Raw genomic sequence first — 20199 nt, forward strand, 5'->3', positions numbered from 1 at the left:
GCCCTAGGATAGCAGCATGCCAAAACCCACTGAGCCACTCATCAAAATATGAAATTCACCTATAAAGAAGTCATTCTAACTCCAACTAAGGCATAATCCAATTCTAAAATAAATAAGGGGGGTGGTCCCCGCCTCCTACTAACACTCACATTCTCTAAAACTATTCTAAGCGTAAGGATTTCATAGTCGATAGCTTTTCGTATAAAGTGTATTCACTAGTACCTCATAGTTTACAAGGCATATTATCACAATAAACAATAAACATTGATCTCTTGAAGGAAAATTGTATATAAGGGTTAATTACTGCGTGTACGTACTTGAAAGGATCACTGCACGACCAAATGTTACAAAATTCATCCAACTAAGATTCTATTTTCCTCTTATGAACTGAAAACCTATACAAGTTAGGAATAAAACTAATAAATTCCCTTAACTACTTGGTCATATCAACTAAATACCAAAGTAACCACTATCACCTATTCAACATGAGTTTTTCGATTACTCTAGCACGTATACAACTCATTCAGTACAAGTCAAAATCATTAACTCAACACAACATAAGTCTTTTCACCAAAGTAAAAGCATATGTGAATCGTTCCTTTTTATCAACAAATTTTGAGTATATCGATTCGCGTTAACCATAAATAACTAATCACGACTAAGCCTTATAATTTTAATATAACACTTATACAACAATAAGGCAAATTTTAGAGTTATCGAATCGCGATATCATTTGTCACATTCTCCAAAGCTAGAAAGAATTATAATCAAAACACGACAAGTAACTTTAGCAACCATCGACGATAAGTTGACATCATGCTCTTGGCTTACTAACATTATGTATTATGACTTCAATAACAACCTAATAAGAGTACTTGTAATTCACAACAATCAAGTCACAACAATTAGCAACTACTACTCCCAAAACAACCAAACCATTTCTATAGTCAACTATAATCAAAATCATTACTAACTAAATATATCATAATCATAACTAACATGACTAAGCCTTAAAACAAATTATGAAATTATCCAATCAATCATCGCACCACCAACATATAACATAAGAGTACACACCATTAAAATTTCATCCCTAAATTAAACCCTAATCAATTCATTGTTCAAAGATAACATCTTTAATATTACCCACAATAAGATTAAATAAAAATTGATATGCAATCAACACACATTTCATAATCTTGATAAATTTTAATTAAAAACAAGAAGATGTGAAGGGGCAAGTAGTTGGTATGGTGGTGAGTGTGTGTGATGGTGGAGGCTGCACAATTGGCCGTCACAGCCGTTGCTGGTGGTTGTTTAAGGTGCAGCTTAGTTGCTGTTAGTGGGGGGAGAACGCAGCCACTGCTGCTACTATGAGGAGGCGAATGCAGCCAGTTGGTGGCTGCTGGCTGCTGGTAGGGAGGCGCTACAGTGGCTGCTGCTGAACCGTAAAGGAGAGGGATATGAGAGAGAAGAGAAGAGAGGGAAGTGAGGCGTGTGAATTGAGTGAGCGAGGTAGTAATACCCACGTAAAACCCTAACTCATCCTATTTATTTTATTTATACACTTATTTATTTGTTTACCTAGGTTCATCTTCTTGTGAGGCCCAACCAAGAAACTCACGTTCGTGTGCTCACACATTTTAATAAAATAATTATTTTGATTTGAACCTCTTTATTTAGAAATCGTAATTTTATTTTTAATATATATATATGTTAATATTTAAATTCGTATGTGAAAGGAATTTATTAAAACTACTTGAAAATTAATTTAACATAATTATAAAATCCCCAAAAGTTATTAAAATATTAATTAATGACGTCAGAAAATCTCAGGGTGTTACAGGGAGATAGTGAATTAATCATTTCTGAAGGTGATGAGAACATTGACCCATTGGATTAAAAAGTAAGTTTTATTGAGTTGCAATAAGGCTTGCTTTGGTATATTCACAGAATGCTAGCTCGCTTAGAAGATTAAGCATAAAATTAAAGTAGTAGAGATACCCATGCTGAAGTGGTGGTGCGAACTCACAAAGATGGATGGAATATAAAACCATAAGTTGAACGAGATGCCAAGAGTGGCCTCATTAGCGGCAAAGATGTGCATAAACAGATTGAGATGATTTGGGAATGTGAAGAGAAACACTATCAATGCACCATGAGGACAATAGAAAGCCTTATAGTGGAAGTTAAGAAAATTGAGGCAGACCTAAGAAAATGTAGGAGAAAATCAAATTAGACTTGTAGGAGCTGCAGCTTTTAGAGAACCTGACTAGCGATTAAAGTATTGAGAGACAGTTTATGTGTCTTAGACTTCTAGCGTTTTTCCTTTAGTTTTTTGCTCACATCTTGTTATTTTGTTGATTTTATATGTGATTTCATTTATTTGTTTATTTATGTTTTTCTACGTTTATGTATTTATTTACTTTATAATACCTCCCATAGTATTTGTACCATTTTGATCTTGCATAAGTACAAAGGAAATGATTTTTCAATAGTAAAACACTTTTGTTATTGTCCTTAATAATAACAAAAGTATAAGACTTAATGAGGTATAGAGTATGAATAAAGTAGGGCCGAAGAAGAAATTTCCATAAGTAACTTGATGACGTTATAATTATATAACAAGTATTGTGAAACGGATGAAAAAATGCAACAACTATTATGGAACAGTTGACGTGTATATGTGTGTGTGATTGTGTTGGTTTCGGCACATAGTTTTTCTATTGTGTATTTGTTACCACTCACCGTTTTCTTTACAAGACTCTCTTTATTTTGTGCTTTATTTAACCATATCTCAATTGCCATCTCTTTGGAGGAGATATGAGCATGGTTTATATGTCACTCTAACCATTCGATTCCAATGAAATTTATTGGATATGAAGGTATTCTATGATATGATATGAAGATCACGACAATGAGTCCTCACTTATAGAGTTATGCAAAAAAGACCCAACGTTCGCACATTTATTCGACTTGAAAAATGTATTTATAATTATGTCCTAAAAAAACAAAATTTAATTTTAAACCGACCTGAAACAACTAAGTCGAAATTAATCCAATGACCCAAACGACGAAATGAGCATCTCTACTCTCTTATAGGAGAGAAAACGAAAACACAAACAAAATCAAAATTGTCATAAGACAAAAAGGTTGTTCTCACTTTATGCATGTAATGTCTACAAAATTAGCCCACCAAAATGTCAATATATCCCCTGCAAATAATCCACCAGTAATATTACTTGCGTATACTCTACCATACTTTTATTATTTTATTTATTATTAATTTAATTATTGCTTATGTATGCTTCAGTAGTAATGTCTGATCACCAATCAATCGTAGTATATATACATATACTCAACATATTTACGTATAACAATTTGTTCGTGTAGATCTCTTTCTCTCTTCATCACAATTCTCCTTCTCTCTATCACAAATTCTCTCTCTATTTAATTTTATTAATTTTGGTAAAACTGAAATGTCTAGTGTTTTAAATTTCTTGGAAAATAAATCCATTTTAATTACTGGTGGAGCTGGATTTTTAGCAAAAAGTAATATCATCTTAACATTAATATTTTCTTTTTAATTACTTAATTTCTCCTATTTTTATTTTTACCATGTTCACTCTTTTTAAATTTAATTGTCTCTTATTATTTACATTAGCACCTATTTAGTTGTTGTTATTAATAGTAGGAATTATAATGAAAAATAAGTTATTTTTTTTTTAGGAAATTAAGTCTCTAGTTAAGTTTAATTAATAAACATGCTGGTTTAACTTTACTATCATCTTATTTTGTTCATAGTACTCATTGTAATATATTACCATTTAGAGATCAGGTACATGATATTATGTCGTCATAAAAAATTGTGAAAATTATAATTTTTTAATGATTAAAATTTTATCGCAATTGATATTATATATTTTGTGAAAATTTAGAGTTTAAATTATTTCTATTATGTAACATTTAGTAGATTGTTATGGTATTACGATTTACGATATTTAGGAACTTTAATGGGTATATTTTTTATTTTTATTTTTTGTTTAGTATTTGCAGAGAAAGTGCTAAGGACTCAACCAAATGTTAAAAAGCTCTATCTTTTAATTAGGGCAGCAGATAATAAATCAGCTTTACTAAGATTGCAGAATGAGGTATATATGTTTTTCATCATTGCTTAATTGGTTTTTACCTATTCTAATAATTTTTACTGATTAAAATTAGTTTTTACCGATTGTAATTGATATTTACTGATTGATAATGATTTTTACTTATTGAAATTAATTTTTATTGATTGTAAGTCATTTTAGTTATTAATTATAACTGAGTTTTACAGATTTAAACTGATTATAGATTAATTTTACCGATTAAAATTAATTTTTACCAATTAAACCTAATTTTTACTAATTAGTTTTTTTTAAGGTAAATTTAACCTGACATTAGTTTCTCTATGGCAATTAAATTGTTAATTAGTCATAACAAAGATAGCTTTGGTTTCCAAATGTTAGTTACATTTTCCTTTTTGCATATTTTTTAAATATAATTCTAGAGAATAAAAAAATAATTATTAAAATTTCATACATGGAGATGAATCCAATAAAATTATATATGAATAAATATTATTTTCTTTATATGCATGAAAACTCATGTTTGAAATTTTCTCCATGTATGAAATATTTCAATTATAACTAACAATGTAAAACAAATAAACCAAAAGTAATTAATTATGTACGTCAAACTTTTTTAATTTTACTTAAATAAAAGTCATTTAATAATAGCATTGCATCAATCAATTTTACTTGGCATGTGTTTCTAACAATATGGCATATTGTTTTATTGTTATAGATAATTTATTCTTCTTTTCCAAATTAAAATCTATAATTACTCTATCAAATGACATAATCTCATCTATATATAATTATATATATACCCCTCTAAAACACACTTTATTCCTTTTTTAGTTTGTGAGTAAATCTCTTAGGTAGCAAATTTAGTAAGACCGAGCAATACAATGTTTATTGTTTTGTTCTAGTCTTTGTTTAAAGTTGATATATGGTTTCTTAGTACCAATAGGATTATATTATGGATCTAGAATAAATATTACTTCCTTTGTTTCATGCAAATGTCTTATTTATTTTTTACACGTTTGTTAATGCACAAATTAATAATTAATAGCGATAATGATGTATAATTAAAAATTATAAAAATTAGATATTAATAAACCCTATGTTGAGACGAATCAAACAAGATTTCATTTAACTATGTTTTAACGTACGAATTAAGAATAATATACAAATTAAGACTAATTGATAAATAGTAACAAATGAGACATATAAAAAGAAACGAAAAAAAATACATTGTTTAATTCAAGCAGTTCAAATTAGGTATTTGTTCACCATATGACACAATTACACAAAAAGTTCCAGTTAGGATCTTAGAGGGTAGTGAAAATTGTTTCTATTTTTGGTACATTTTCTAATAAGCAACGGAAAAAAAACAGAAATTAAACTTTCCTCTTATATTTTGCATGTTATATCTACTAACTTTTCATTTATAGCGTAGTAATTGCATAAATAGTTTTTTTCTTCAAAATAAGTTTAGTTTGTAGTTTGTCATAAATTGCATAGGTACATCTTTATATAGGAGTAACTTTTTGGTCAATAATTAAGTAGGGGGTTGTTGGCTTCAATAACTACCTACTCTAACATTCTACTTGGAGTATTATTTTCCAATGTACCTTCCATCTTTTAAATTTACTATTAAAAATGATATTTTTTCTATATTCTAGAAAGATAAAACTAAAGGATCCGCCTCGCTACTGAAAAAATAATATATTAGTGTAAATTCCAAATTTGTTTTTATGTTAAAGTAATACTTACTCCGTTCGTTCTCTAATATTCTTTCTATTTGGAATACTTACGAGAAATTTAATTAATGTTTTTGATACATATTTAGAAGATAAAATATATTCATGTGAGATCCTGTTAGATTCGTCATACTATGTACTTTTTTATTATGTATTTTTTATAATGTGTATTGAAATTTAAAATTTACATTGAAAACTGTGTAAAAGTAAATAAAAAGAAGAATAATAAGAAAAATTTAAGTTATTTCTAATTTACTTTTTAAAATTAATTTACATTCTCTTTACCGAATGCACAAATGACGTTTGTTAGCATTTTCCAAGTAATTATTAGACAACTTAAAGGTGTCATAATTGTCTGTCTTAATTGTTTATTTCTGTTTTTTTTTTTTTTTAGGGATAATTGTCTATTACTTAAACTTCAAAAATAATTTTTCATTGATTTTTTTCTCTTAATATTTAGAAAAAAAATGAATATCAAATTATAAATTTAGTTATTACAATACATCAAAAAAATGGCAAAAAAAATTAATTATGCAAATGAATAAGTATAATAGTATATTATTTGGTGCTATTAAGGCAAATTAAAGTACCAAGAGAAGGTGGTAAATATGATCCTTCTTATAGATGATTTATGTTTTTGTTATTGATGTTAAGGAATGTTTGAAAATATGTCATTTATTTTATCTTCTATTTGCATATACCTATCTACCTAATTCACAATCTAAACTAAGAATTTGTCTTTTCTAGCTTTGGGATGAATTCAAAAAATTTTCAAAACTAGATATATAATCATATGATCAACTTGAAATAAAGAACATGTATGTTCAAATATTCATGGGTTGCGGTTCATCTAATAGTTTTCTACTTAATTTCACACTTGTGATAAAAGTCCGATTCTGCATTAACATATATATATATATATATATATATATATAAGGCTGGCTAAATAGCAAGAGCTACATAAGCGAAGGTTCAGGACCCTATCTTTTTAGTGTCCAAATTTTTAATATATATACTTTATAATTATATGTTAAAACATACTATTTTTATTTGAAAGAACGATGCGTGTAAGTCATATTGTATGATATATGTCAATAATATTCATAGATAATAGTTATTTATTATCTTATAATTAAGTGTTTTTCGATTATTATTTTGGGTTTAATGGTTACTCGGTATTGTTTGGTATTTTTGTTTCAAAGAAAATCATTGAATTTAGGTATAAAAAATTGTTAATTTGTTGTTTTTAATTGGTTAATTTACATAATTTAATTATGACTTAAGTATTATTTATTGATTTGGTGTAATTAGGTAATTGGAAAAGCCTTGTTCAAGGTTCTAAAGCAAAAGATGGGTTCAAACTTTAATTCCTTCATATCAGAAAAGATTAGTGTGGTGGCAGGTGACATTACTTGTGAAGATTTAGGAATTAAAGAATGTAATATTAAGGAACAATTATGGAGGGAAATTGATGTTATTGTCAACTTAGCTGCAACTACCAACTTTGATGAGAGGTACCCTTTTTGTAATGTACTACTTGCATTTCTTCTATCATTATAATTATTATCATACTTTATAACATACAATATAATTTATTTTTCTTATTGACTTTAGTCTTTGATTTTCAAATAATTATCATTTTGTTGTTTTTAATTTGCCTCATTTCTTTTAGATTGTCCATTTATTTTATCTTATTTTCTTATATGGAATTCAGTTTGCCTCATATATATTTTAATATTAGGGAAATTTCACATAATAATCCTAAATTATCGGCTTTTTAACGTGGTAGACAAATAATTTGTTTTAATCTATGTGGTGATCTTAAGCTTTCAACTTTTCTATATTGTAGTCAAATGGAAAGTGTTTTTGCTAACTTTACGCTATTTTCCCCAACATACTGACTTTTTTTTTCAAAAAAATAGACGTCACGATCATCCTAATTTGTCACATATTTCATAATCAAGTTGAAATGAGTACTTAATTTAACCAATAATTCAATATTCTGTCTACCATATAGAAAAGTTGAATGTTTAAGGTCACTATGAGGATTTATTGTCTGCCACGTGGAAAAACCCAAAACTCGGGATTACCACGTGGAATTTTCTTTATTATTATTCAGACAATTCAATCACTTTTTTTTTATCTAATACCAAAAAGTTAGTTTTTTTCCTTATAAAGAAAGCTTTATATTATCCTAACTTAATTAATCTCTGTTTAGCTTTATATTTTTTTCAATCAAACCACATATTTCTATTAATATATTTTCTGTTAAAACAAACATCCATTAAAAAATCAGAGGATTACTAAACTTTTGATCACTCGTAGGATAGTTTGGGCACTATATCCTTCTTGAAAATCAAAGTTACTAATGCAATTTCATGCTAGCAATTACATATACTTCCATACGATTAGTAGATAATCAAAAATTAAACATCAAGCAAGCAAAATTTTAATTATTTCTTCCTTTCAAAAAAAAGTTTAATTATTTCTTCACAATAAAAAGTTCTAAAATTTGGTAGTGTTCATCAAAAAAATTATCACAGGTACGATTTATCATTGTATCTCAATACGTTTGGAGCTAAGCATGTCCTGGATTTTGCTAAGAAATGCACCAATTTTCAGGTTTTAGTACAAGTATCAACAGGTTAGTACAAAATTCTACTTTATGTTTCTGTTTTTCTAACCTATGCACTTGATTTATATATTTTGATTATAATATAGCATATAGCTAAATTTGTTAAAATCAAATTAATATATTTTTTAAAAATTTATTACACTTATCAATTTTAAAGAATATTACAAATTATACTTTAACGAGTTTACCTATTTTGTAAAATGTAAACTAAACACCTATGCACATAACTCATATGGGTAAATTTGTTGAAATCAGATTGATATAATTCTTACAAATTATATTCCAAAACATTTATCTATTTTATAAACTAAATCTATGCACCTAGTGCATAGATTAGAAAACGTTATTTTTTTACCATCTGTGATTATTTTTACTTGCAATATTTCGTATAAAAAGTTCCCGAAATTAAGAAAGAAACATACATTTTATTAAGTTATGTTGCTTAAGCAAGTAATTTTTGTTAGGGTCATGCTACTTAATTATCTAATTAGCGAGAATTTTAATTATTTAACAGCTTATGTATCGGGTGAAAGGGGAGGACTAATACAAGAGAGTCCCTACTACAAGGGTGATACCCTTAACGGGAGACCTGGTCTTGACTTTGAATTTGAGAAAAAGCTTATTAAAGAAAAATTACAAGACCTTGAAGCTGAGGGTGCTAATGAAGAAGCTATCAAATATGTTATGAGGGACATGGGACTTGAGAGGTATGCAAAACAAACTCTTATTTTCTACGTATTATAGTAATCCTATTTTCTCAGCTGGTGTAGAGGTTTTCAAAACAGATTTAATGATCTAAAATTTACATGATCTTGTAATTGAAATCGATTAGACCCCACTTTAAAAATGATTTATAATTATGTGAAAAACAATATGGACACAAAATTCGTTTTCAAACCGACCCGAAACACCTAACCCATAATCAACCCGATGACCCAGATAGGCATCTTAAATTAAAATGTGAGATTTTTCTTTTCTTTTTGGTTTAAAATGTAGTGCTCCTGTCGTCCCAACATTAAAGTTTTACTCGTGTTTTGTTACTTTCTAAGAATTATATTTTTCGTTTGTTTGTGATACTATAATAATTGGTTTAGATTAGGAGACTGAAAAGTAAAAGTTAAATGTGTGGTTGAAATTGAGTTTTAATTTTTCAATTTTGATTGTAAAATGTATTAATTTTGACCTTAAAGGTATCAATTTTAAAAATTGATATCTTTAAGGTCAAAACTAATAAATGTCCAGAAAATTGAAATGTTGTTATACGCGCGTGAAATGGGCCCGGCCCACACGTCGTCTTAACTTGCGACGATCTCGTCCAAGTTTTTGCGAATAGAAAATATAGCTAAAATTATGGGTTAGAGGGAGTATTATTAATATGATCGTAGAATGATTGCATATGACAATCAATCTATGACACTAATGACTAATGACTGAATCTAAACAGCTTAAGTATCCTATTTCTGACAAAGACTAAATGTTTTTTTTTTAAGTAATGATTTTAATCGATAAGTTTTTTTGAGTAAAATAGTGTTATTTCAGAGAAATAGAGAAAGTATTAAAATTTATAAGATTTTTCGAGTAAAAAGTCAAAATAATTAATAAATTAATTATGATCTTTAATAGCAAACTTCTTTTATCCAATTTGAACATGAAATTTTAAAGAAATACTTTTTTTTCTTTTATTTAACAAATTTCAATTAAATTGAATTAAATTTAAGCATTTGGTTAAATTAAATTTAAATTTTTGGTTAAATTAATTTATTTACATAAATAAGCTAATACCACCTAGTGGCCGTCCAATAAATGGATTCACATGGAGCTTGGCGAATCTAACTAAATAGTGATGGAGACTACCGGAGAGTGTCTACTACAAACAGCTGATTATGTCTGATTTAAGGATTCGAATCATTATAAACAATGACATCACTCCATCTCACTCAAACAAATACGACAAATTACAAGTGTAACATGACAATAGTGGGAATATTTTACAGATAAGTGAGAGAAATACATGAATAAAAAAAATAAGTCATTAATTTTTTTCAGAGATGTTTGAAAGATTATTTATAACTGAGTTGGCAAAAAAAAATATAGAGTAAGTTTCTAGGTAGATATTAAGAATATTGTAAGTAGACAATTAGAATATTATAAGTAGGGGTGAAAGTTTGATTTTTGGTTTGGATTCGATACAAATCTAAATCAAACCGAATAAAATTCGATTTTAATATTTTCATTCCAAAAGCAAAATATAATATTTATAATCCAAATTGAACCGAACCAAATTTTAAAATACCAATTCAAATTGAACTGAATAGAGCAAATTGCACCGATTTGTATATTTTGCACCGAAAATCAATTTTGCATGTATCATTTCAAACTTATTCTTTCTAAAGCTACTAAATAGATATTAGTAATTTTAGGGTTTTAAATTTGAACAAGTAAAAAACTTTTAACATAAATCTAAAAATAAGGGCAAAAATTCAAACAAATCAAATGGAAGATATAACATGCCTTTAACATTTCGATTTTTTCGGTTTTGTTGGACCCTAGACCGAGTCCAAAGTCCGAACCGAACATTATAATTAAAATTCAGTCAGAACCAAACCAAATTTAAAATATAGACAAACCAAATTACTTATTCGATTTGGTTTGGTTCGGTGTTCGATTTTTCACCAAATTATTTACACCCCTAATTGTAAGTACTTAAGTACTTATGCGGTGGGTATTAAGTATATTGTAAGTAGGTGTTAAAGATATTGTAAGTAGGCATTAAGAATATGATAAGTAGGCTGAGTTTCTCGATAGACATTAAGAATATTGTACGTAGGCATTTTAAGTACTTTTTTAGTGGGTATTAAGTATATTATAAGTAGGCATTAAGGATAATATAATAAGGCATTAAAGATACAGTAAGTGGACATTAAGGTTTAATGTGATGGCTTTTCTCTCAGGAGACCGACTGAAAGTAAGTTACATGTGGGTAAGATAAGAAAAACAAATTTTTAAATGAGATTGTCTCGGTCTCAATTTATGACGGGCCTTCATACATGGATGAGACTGACTTATACAGGTTTAATAATTCAATAAATACAAATTATTAATATAAGAGCTCCTTATTTTAAAATTATTTCATCGGTCTTTCACTAGAATGGCTCATTAGAAAAAGTATAAGTTATTACCAAAAATAAGAATGAGGTATCGACGAACACATAAAAAAATAGTTCTATTTTCTATTTAATATAAATAAATAAATTAAGTAACATTCGATTAGTTTACCATTAACGGTGATATTATATTATAAAAAGATAACATAAGTAAGAAAAGCCTTATAGAGATAGAAAAGGTAGCTACTAATCAAAGACTTGCTCTTTTGATTCCTTTGGTTTTGCAATAATTTGTTTGTTTTTTTTTAATTTTTTACTTTTTGATATAGAAGTGTAGATAAACAAAACAAACAAATAAATTGAAGAATATAAGTTAGTTGTAAAGCTAATAATTGATATAGTGGCGCACTTAATATTGGTACAAGGGGTTGCAATAATGCACCCCCAATCCAAAAAAATAAAATAAGAATAAAATAAAGAGTTTTCAATTAATATAGAATGAGTAGATAGAATAATAACAAATCAAATGAAAAATGTAGGTCAAGAACTAATATAGTAGAAACAACAATTGAATTTTTTATAATTCAATGGAAAAAAGAAAAGAAAATTTAAGTTTTTAATATGCGTTAAACTTTAAATACGGTGGAAATAAGCCCCTTATAATGAAGCGGGCAAGAAATAGGCTCTAATTAAATGAGCAATTAGTACCTTTTTGGATCAGAGTTGCAATTTCGTTTGTTGATGGTTAAGAATTCTCTACTGTCATCATCTGTTACAGTAGATCTTGTGAGAGACTGAGTTACCCTGAGACTACTCGTACAATAGTTGTCAAATCAATTCAATTTCAATTTTTACGACGATTATAATTGATTTCTTTAAGATTATAAAGAACTCGTTTAAAATTCTAACTTATAATTGATCATTGTACAAGTGTTGACTTATGATGTAGCACTATAAGCTTTAAATAGATCTCTTTGAGGTTTTCATCATTTTTAAACATGTTACTTATCAAGTTAAAATTGTCCGTTCTAATGTTACAATTGATCACTTTATATATAACTGATCAATTTAAGGTCTGAATTGCTCACTTTAGGGTAAAGAATTGATCACTTTTAAAAAGGTCATACTTGATCCATTTAAGATTATATACTTTATTTTGATATGATTACTATAATGTTAGAAGTAATCACTTTTACATCAAAATTGAAAATAGGTTCGCCCATATGTATTCGGTCTCACTACGAGACATTCTTTTCTAATAGATGTGATTTTTATAAAAGCTGACCAAGTTGGGCCAGATTGAATGAGCAGTGCCCGTATAAGCCCATTTTCAAATTGCAAAATCCAGCCCGGATTGTTTTCATTTGAGGACGGCCCCGACTCTTATTGAATTTTAGAAAAAGTTGAGCGAAAAAATAAAAAAAAATTAAGCAAATAAGCGAAATTCTAAACTTTTCCCAAAAGTAAGCGTCCAAACCCCAAAGTTGTGCTTTAGAGCTGTTCGCAGTTACTAACTACGAACAGCTATAAAAGACAAAAGAGCTGTTCGCAGTTAGTAACTGCGAACAGTTCAAAAAACACAAAATAGCTGTTCGCAGTTAGACTGCGAACAGCAAAAAGACAAAATAGCTGTTCGCAGTTACTAACTGCGAACAGAAAAAAATTTTTTTTTTTTTTTTTTCTGTTCGCAGTTAGTAACTGCGAACAGCTATTTTGTCTTTTTTTGACCTGTTCGCAGTTAGTAACTGCGAACAGCTCCAAAGCACAGCTTTGGGGTTTGGACACTTACTTTTGGGAAAAGTTTAGAATTTCGCTTATTTGCTTAATTTTTTTTATTTTTTCGCTCAACTTTTTCTAAAATTCACTCTTATTTACAATCCTGGTTATTTACAAAATCTTGGGTGAGAACCGAGATTTTATCCCATGTGACCAATTAGAAGTATATATTTTCTTTTTTATCAATTTTACGATATAATAGATCAATTCTAAAACTTAAGGCAAATTCCTGAACATAGAAGACCAATTTGAAGGATTTGGAACTCATGAAATTTGACATTTTCAAGATTTAAAAGACCAATTCGAGGATATAAAATTTAAGTCGTGGAATTGATTTTTTAGGTCTTGAAATTAGTATGTTAGAATTTTTTCAAAAAAATAACATTTTGTATCGGGTCTAGGCTAATTACAGCTTAGTCCGTCTCACAGGAGTTTCTGTTGACTTTACAATGATTTGATTTTGTAAAGTTTAAATTTTTTGATATAGAATTTTTGGAAAAAAAAAAGTCTATTTTGTATGAGACCGTCTTACGGTCAGACGACCTTGAAACATGAAACCCATAAGCTAAAAGTTTCTATTATTAGGCTATTTAGCCAAATATGAGGTACGTCTCACGGTGAGACCGTCTCATACAAGAATTTGTTGACCGTTTTATACAAAAATTTGTGAAAAAATAAAAAATAGAAGTAATAATTATGTTTATGTTTGTTTTAAAAATGATAAAACAGGGCAAAGCATTGGGGATGGCCAAATGTGTATGTATTTACAAAGGCATTAGGAGAGATGTTTCTAATGCATGAAAAAGGAGATATCCCTCTTGTCATACTTCGTCCTACAATTGTAACCAGCACTTTCAAAGAACCTTTCGCAGGTTGGGTTGAAGGTATTAGGTAATTCATTTCTACTGTGTCTTCATGCATATAAAAAAAAATATTTGATGTGGTAAGATACAATAATTAACGGCCCGTTTGGTTGTACGTATTTGTAGGACAATTGATAGTTTAGCTGTTGCATATGGCAAAGGGAGGTTGCCTTGCTTTGTTGGTGACCCTGATTCTGTTGTTGATGTGGTAAGTTACAATTATTAACGGCTTATTTGGTTGTTAATACTCAAAAAGAATAATGAGAATAATTTATGTAAATTTTCAAGAATTTCCATAATAAAGAATTTTTTTTTTTTAACAATTTCCATTAACACTTTATCAAGACTTGTACGAGAGCGTCTCATTATGAGACGAGCTCATATAATTAGCTAATTTTTTTAGTTGATCATTTTAAGATTGTAAGTGATCATTCTAAGATTATAAGTGATTATTTTAAGACTATTAAAATCATCACTTTAAAACTGTAAGTGATCATTTCAACGCTATAAGTGACCATTTTAAATAGTAAGTATACATTGGGTCAACCCAATAGAATTGATCTAACCATGAGACCGTCTTATTTGAGAATTTGTTTACCACTTAATACTACATTTTTAAATGGTAATGTGTTGAAATTTATTTAGTAAAGAAGATAAATTAATTGAAGGAGAACAAGCATAACAAATAAAATTGTCAAAAAATTTTCTATCACTGACTACCTAACAGGGCATATTTGAAACAATGGTGAAGTTAGAATTTTATAAACTAGGGGTTTAATAGTCGATGAACTAAGAAAACAATTTATACAATAGAAAAGTATATTAAATAAAAACAAGTTAAAATTTAAATGTTTTAAAATCAGAAAATTAATAATTAAATCAAAATTCTATAATCCATTTCTATAAAATATAAAAAATATTAAACTTATAATAAACATATACCAAGGATTAATTATTTGAAACAAAATTCTTTTTATTTGAAACACTTGGTCTTTTGTACTTTTTTAAAGTTTTACTGGACGTCATATATAAAGTGAATTGTGTTTAGCAAACGTAGTGTGTCTAAGAAAAACACGAAAATATAAAATAAGTGCAGATTCCAGGTGATATGGTATCGAATGCGATTCTAGTAGCAGCAATGATACATGCAAATGAAAAGGGAAATCCAAGGATATACCAAGTTGGATCATCTGTTAAAAACCCAACAACATTTTCAACGTTGCATGAAGTTGCATACCAGTATTTTCAACGCCATCCATGGATTAACAAGGAAGGAAAACCTATCCAAGTTGGTCATGTTAGGGTTCTTGGCTCTATGGATAGCTTCAAGAGATACCTTACTCTTCATTACCTCCTTCCCTTGAAGGTAACACATTTCACTCTTAAGACAACTGTTTGAGTATGTAACATATTCTGGGGCTTCAACCATCAGCTTAAACTTTTGGTTAAGTTGGTTGCTTGACGTGGTATCAAAAGCTAACGTGACGAGAGATTACGGGTTCGGATCTCATGAACCACCCCTCATTTAAAGTGGAATATTTAGCGCTAGGTATAAGGTTGGCATGTATTGCATCCACACTTTTAACCCTAATTAAGGGCTCTTGTGTGAGGGAGCGTGTTAGAGTATATAACATATTCTGGGGCCTCAACCATCAGTTTAAACTTTTGGTTTAGTTAGTTCCTTGTTGTGAACAGTCATTTAAGACTTGTGATTTTAGAGTTTTTAATATATCTACATGATATATTTTATATCGATAATAATTGAAAAATAAAAATAATATTATTAAAGTAAAAATGAATTTTTTTTTTCAATTAGTTTTTAAAATTTTAAACTACTAATAATTTAAAGTAAAGATGGAATTTGTTTTACATTTTTATAACATTCGTGTTTAAAAAGTGACGATATATAAAAATAATCTTGCATTCAAAATAAAATTTTGGTTCATGGGTACTTAATCAGAATGGGGTCGGATATTGTCTTAATCGGAATAAGTATCATTTTTTCTAGGTAAAAGGTTTGTGTTTGATTCTCTTCTATATCTTTCCTTCCCTTCCCTTCCCTCAACTTAACACGTAATAATCTTGGCCCATATATAAAATTAAATACATAAATTAAATATAAGTAAGAGATAAAATGAACACTAAATCATGTATTTTTATTGTGAGATAATTATAAACTTAGGAGTGTAATTTACTCAATTGTATGTTAATGACATGTTTTCATTATCCTAATTTCTTGTAACTTAAAAACTAATTACTTCTCTTCAAAAACAAGTTGTTAATTGCCCATTTTGGGTTTTTTTTAAACTCTTTATAGGCACTAGAATTAGCAAATATTGCATTTTGCCAATCTTTTAAAGGCACATTCATGGAACAAACAAGAAAAATCAACTTTGTGATGCGGTTGATAGACATTTACAGGCCATATTTATTCTTCAAGGGCATGTAAGTTATTATACTTAGATTAATTTTCATATTTTTTAATCCTATGCACATATATTAAATAAATCTGATAAAATTGAAACAATATAAATAACTATTATTTGTTTAATTATTGTATAAATTATTGTAGATACGATGACAGCAACACCGAGAAATTAAGAATTGCAGCAAGAAATAGAGGAGTAGAAACAGACATTTTCTACTTTGATCCAAAGGCTATTGATTGGGAAGATTACTTCATGAATATTCATCTTCCTGGTTTAGTCAAATATGTTTTCAAGTGACCATTAAAAAATAAATTTATTATTTATTAAAATGTTTAATTAAACAGAAATTTTTATTTATATTTGTTCAATACATGATTTGTAATATGTTATTTTGTAATGGTTTAGTCAAAAATGTTTAATATGTTATTTGTAATATGTTATTTTTATTTATATTTGTTCAATACATGGTTGTTATCAAGGTGTGATTGTTGAAGGAATTGTGCTCAAGATTTATTCTTTCCAATTGCTTTTCAAAAAAATTTAGACGAGACCATCACAAGTTAAGACGAATGTAGTCCGGCTCATTTTACGCGTATGTAATAACATTTTAATTTTCTGGGCATTTATCAATTTTGACCTTAAAGTTATCATTTTTTAAAATTGATACCTTTAAGGTCAAAATTGATACCTTTAAAAGATCAAAATTGAAAAATGTCAAGAAAATGAAAAAAATGCTCAAATTGTTACACGCGTGAATTGGACCGGCCCAAATTGACGGTCTCATTATGAGGTCGTCTCGTCAAAGACCAGCTATTTACTTTTTGCATAGTTTTCAAAATAATTTTCGAATTTTAATATCTCTAAATGTGCATCATAAAAAATTATAAAAAATATATAATAAGAAAAGTATACATTAAGATGAATGTAATAAGATCTCACATAAATATATTTTATTATAAATATATATGTCTCAAGATCTTAATTAAATTTATCTCTCCTTAAAGTGAAATATTTCAAATGAGAAGAACATTAAAGAAAAGAAATGAGTAATAATTAGGATTATAGGGGTATTAATTGTGGTATTTGGAGTAATTAATATTTACTTCCTCTAATTCTATTTAATGTTTTCACTTTTCATTTTAGGTAGTTTTATATAGGATAATGATATTTACGACCTTTAGAGTTGTACATAAAAATTAATAAATTCTTTTTATTATTAGAAATTTTAATTTTTTAAGAGAATCTAATCTATAAATTAAAAACCAATTAATGTTTTATTTTATTATTTTTACTTTCCAAGAAAGAATAATTGGTAAACTAATAGAGTATAATAAAATTTTTATGTTTTCAAAGCAAAAATAATATTAAATTACATAAATAAAATACAAGATTCTTTCTTATATATAGTACTTAGGACTAGGTTGTATATTCATTTTCTTTTTATATATTGTTCTTTATATCATATTTTTTTGATATACTTAGACTTAGTCACCCTAACTTTAATATTTTTAATAATGCTTATGGTCTTTACATAAACATTTTTATAATGTTTATGGTCTTACATGCTTCTTCTTATTAACTTTATTTTAAGAAAAAATTATTGAGAATAATCCTTATTTTTTACATTTTTCTGTGAATAACCCCTACTTTTGATTATTCATGAAAAATCCGAACTTTTCACCTTAGTTGCTCATAACACCCCCACCAAAATTGTGACCGGCTACAGTAGGTAGAAAAGTTGAGTTTAATGTCTTTACCAAAATAACCTTCTTCAACATTCAATTCCATGCTAATTTGAATTACATCCCAATTCATTTCACCCTCAAAACTAAGGTTCATCCTAAAACCCCCAATTTGCATCTTCCCAATTCACCCCCAAATTCAAAGAATGAAGGTTGAATCTGGTTGTTTTTGTTGTTGTTCTTCATAAAAATGGTAAGCTGTTATTCTCATGGAGGTTTCAATATTAGTATTTGCAAATTTCTGCTATTTTAAATGTGCGAAATTCTGTTTAATTTTCGAATGTAATCCCCAAATTTTTTGAATTTATGTTATTCTTCATCATAATTAGGAAATGGTGTTGTTCTGCCTTGTGTATGCTGCTATTCTTCATCATCATTTTCAAATTTGGGTTTATCATTTTTCGAATGAGAATTCATTTTTGCAAAAAAAAAGAGAAAAAAAACAAAGTAAAGGGATGAACTGAATTTTCTCTCTCCTAAATTTGGATTTAACAATGGAGAAATGGAGTAAGAAGGGGGAAGAAGATGGCAACAAAAAGAAGGAAGAGAACATGTTAGAAACGACTTTATCACCTGTTGTAGTCGGTCACATTTTCGAAGGGGTTGTTGTGAGCAAATAAGGTGAAAAGTTCGGATTATTCATGAATAATCAAAAGTATGGGTTATTCACATGAAAACGTAAAAAGTAGAGATTGTTCTCCACAATTTTTCCTTATTTTAACATTTTTTAAGCTTTTGGTTCCCATAATATTCATACTTTTAATGCTTATGATCTTTATTTTTTTTCTATTAACTTTATTGTTGAATAAAATAATATCTTCATTATTTAAAATATTCAACTTATTTTGATTCTCGTTAATATAAGTTATAAGAATATCATATATAGGTTATAAGAATATCATATGAGAATAGAGAGAGTAATATTTATTGTTAGAAAATAAAGTTTTATAATGGATAAGAGAGGAATAAAAACTCCAGCCCGATTAGAGGAATTATTCATATGTAGTATTCAATAAAGTAAGAGATTGAATTGTTTATCTCTTTTGTCGTAACATATTTTAGCAATTTAGCATACATAGACTGATTAGAGGAATTATGATTGAAGTTCCAATTGGTAATATGAGAAGAAATCGTCAAACCTGATAATACTTTAAAGTAGTATTTTCCTTCAGTTAAATTGTACATCGCTGATGGTATTTTATTTACTATTCATAAAAAAAAAGTTACATCTAACCACATTTATTTACCTATGTTTGATTAAATGTGAGCATAATATTTGATTTAGCCATGCTTACTAAAATGTGGGGAAATATCTTTACTTATAAGCGTGGAAAAAAGCAAGCTGTAGACAAAAAAGTGCTTAAAATTACACACGCCAATAAACGTGGGTATAAGTTTTATTAACCGCACTTATAAGCGTGGATAGTTGCTCAACTAAATATAATTATTCAAAAGGAAAAATTACCCTGAATAATACGACCTTTCACTGATTTCCCAACAATAATACGAACTTTCAATTAACCACGAATAATACGAAGTTTAACATGTTTTTTCCGCTGGTATAACTTTTTACCTGTAACCGGCTAAATTTGGATAAAATTAAAGAAGACAAATTGAAGAACACTTGCTGCTGGTATACACACTCCTTACTGCTTCTCTCTCATTCACGCTTCCAATTTGAAGAAGACTGTTGCTGCCTACTGGTTTACTCAAATTGAAGAAGATTATTCTTCTCATTCATGCTGCTGGCAATAGTCGGGCTACAAAAACACATATTATGGTTAGTT

The 20199-nt window shown here is 28.0% G+C and overlaps 1 protein-coding gene across 2 annotated transcripts; it reads left to right on the plus strand.

Annotated features, from left to right (window-relative positions):
• The first annotated feature begins 3379 nt into the window (after positions 1-3379).
• On the plus strand, positions 3380-17148 carry LOC130827541 (alcohol-forming fatty acyl-CoA reductase-like). 2 transcript variants are annotated; one of them, XM_057693279.1, is made up of 10 exons: positions 3380-3552; positions 4048-4151; positions 7175-7377; positions 8407-8507; positions 9013-9205; positions 14108-14269; positions 14368-14449; positions 15338-15607; positions 16559-16686; positions 16814-17148. In XM_057693279.1, the coding sequence occupies exons 1-10, from the start codon at positions 3480-3482 to the stop codon at positions 16965-16967; spliced, it is 1470 nt and encodes a 489-aa protein (XP_057549262.1). In that variant the 5' UTR covers positions 3380-3479; the 3' UTR covers positions 16968-17148. The 2 variants fall into 2 exon arrangements, with proteins under 2 accessions (XP_057549262.1, XP_057549263.1); XM_057693280.1 differs by having other exon boundaries at positions 3395-3552; positions 4057-4151.
• Positions 17149-20199: the final 3051 nt, after the last annotated feature.

The sequence above is a fragment of the Amaranthus tricolor genome, chromosome 11, assembly GCF_026212465.1.
Source record: "Amaranthus tricolor cultivar Red isolate AtriRed21 chromosome 11, ASM2621246v1, whole genome shotgun sequence".
Classification (NCBI taxonomy): domain Eukaryota; kingdom Viridiplantae; phylum Streptophyta; class Magnoliopsida; order Caryophyllales; family Amaranthaceae; genus Amaranthus; species Amaranthus tricolor.

Bases quoted from the DNA above. Each gene is read 5' to 3' on its own strand.
- LOC130827541 (XM_057693279.1), top strand. From the start codon at position 3,480: ATGTCTAGTGTTTTAAATTTCTTGGAAAATAAATCCATTTTAATTACT. The intron at 3,553-4,047 runs GTAATATCATCT...TTTTTTGTTTAG, and splicing joins AGCTGGATTTTTAGCAAAAA to TATTTGCAGAGAAAGTGCTA. The intron at 4,152-7,174 runs GTATATATGTTT...TGGTGTAATTAG, and splicing joins TACTAAGATTGCAGAATGAG to GTAATTGGAAAAGCCTTGTT.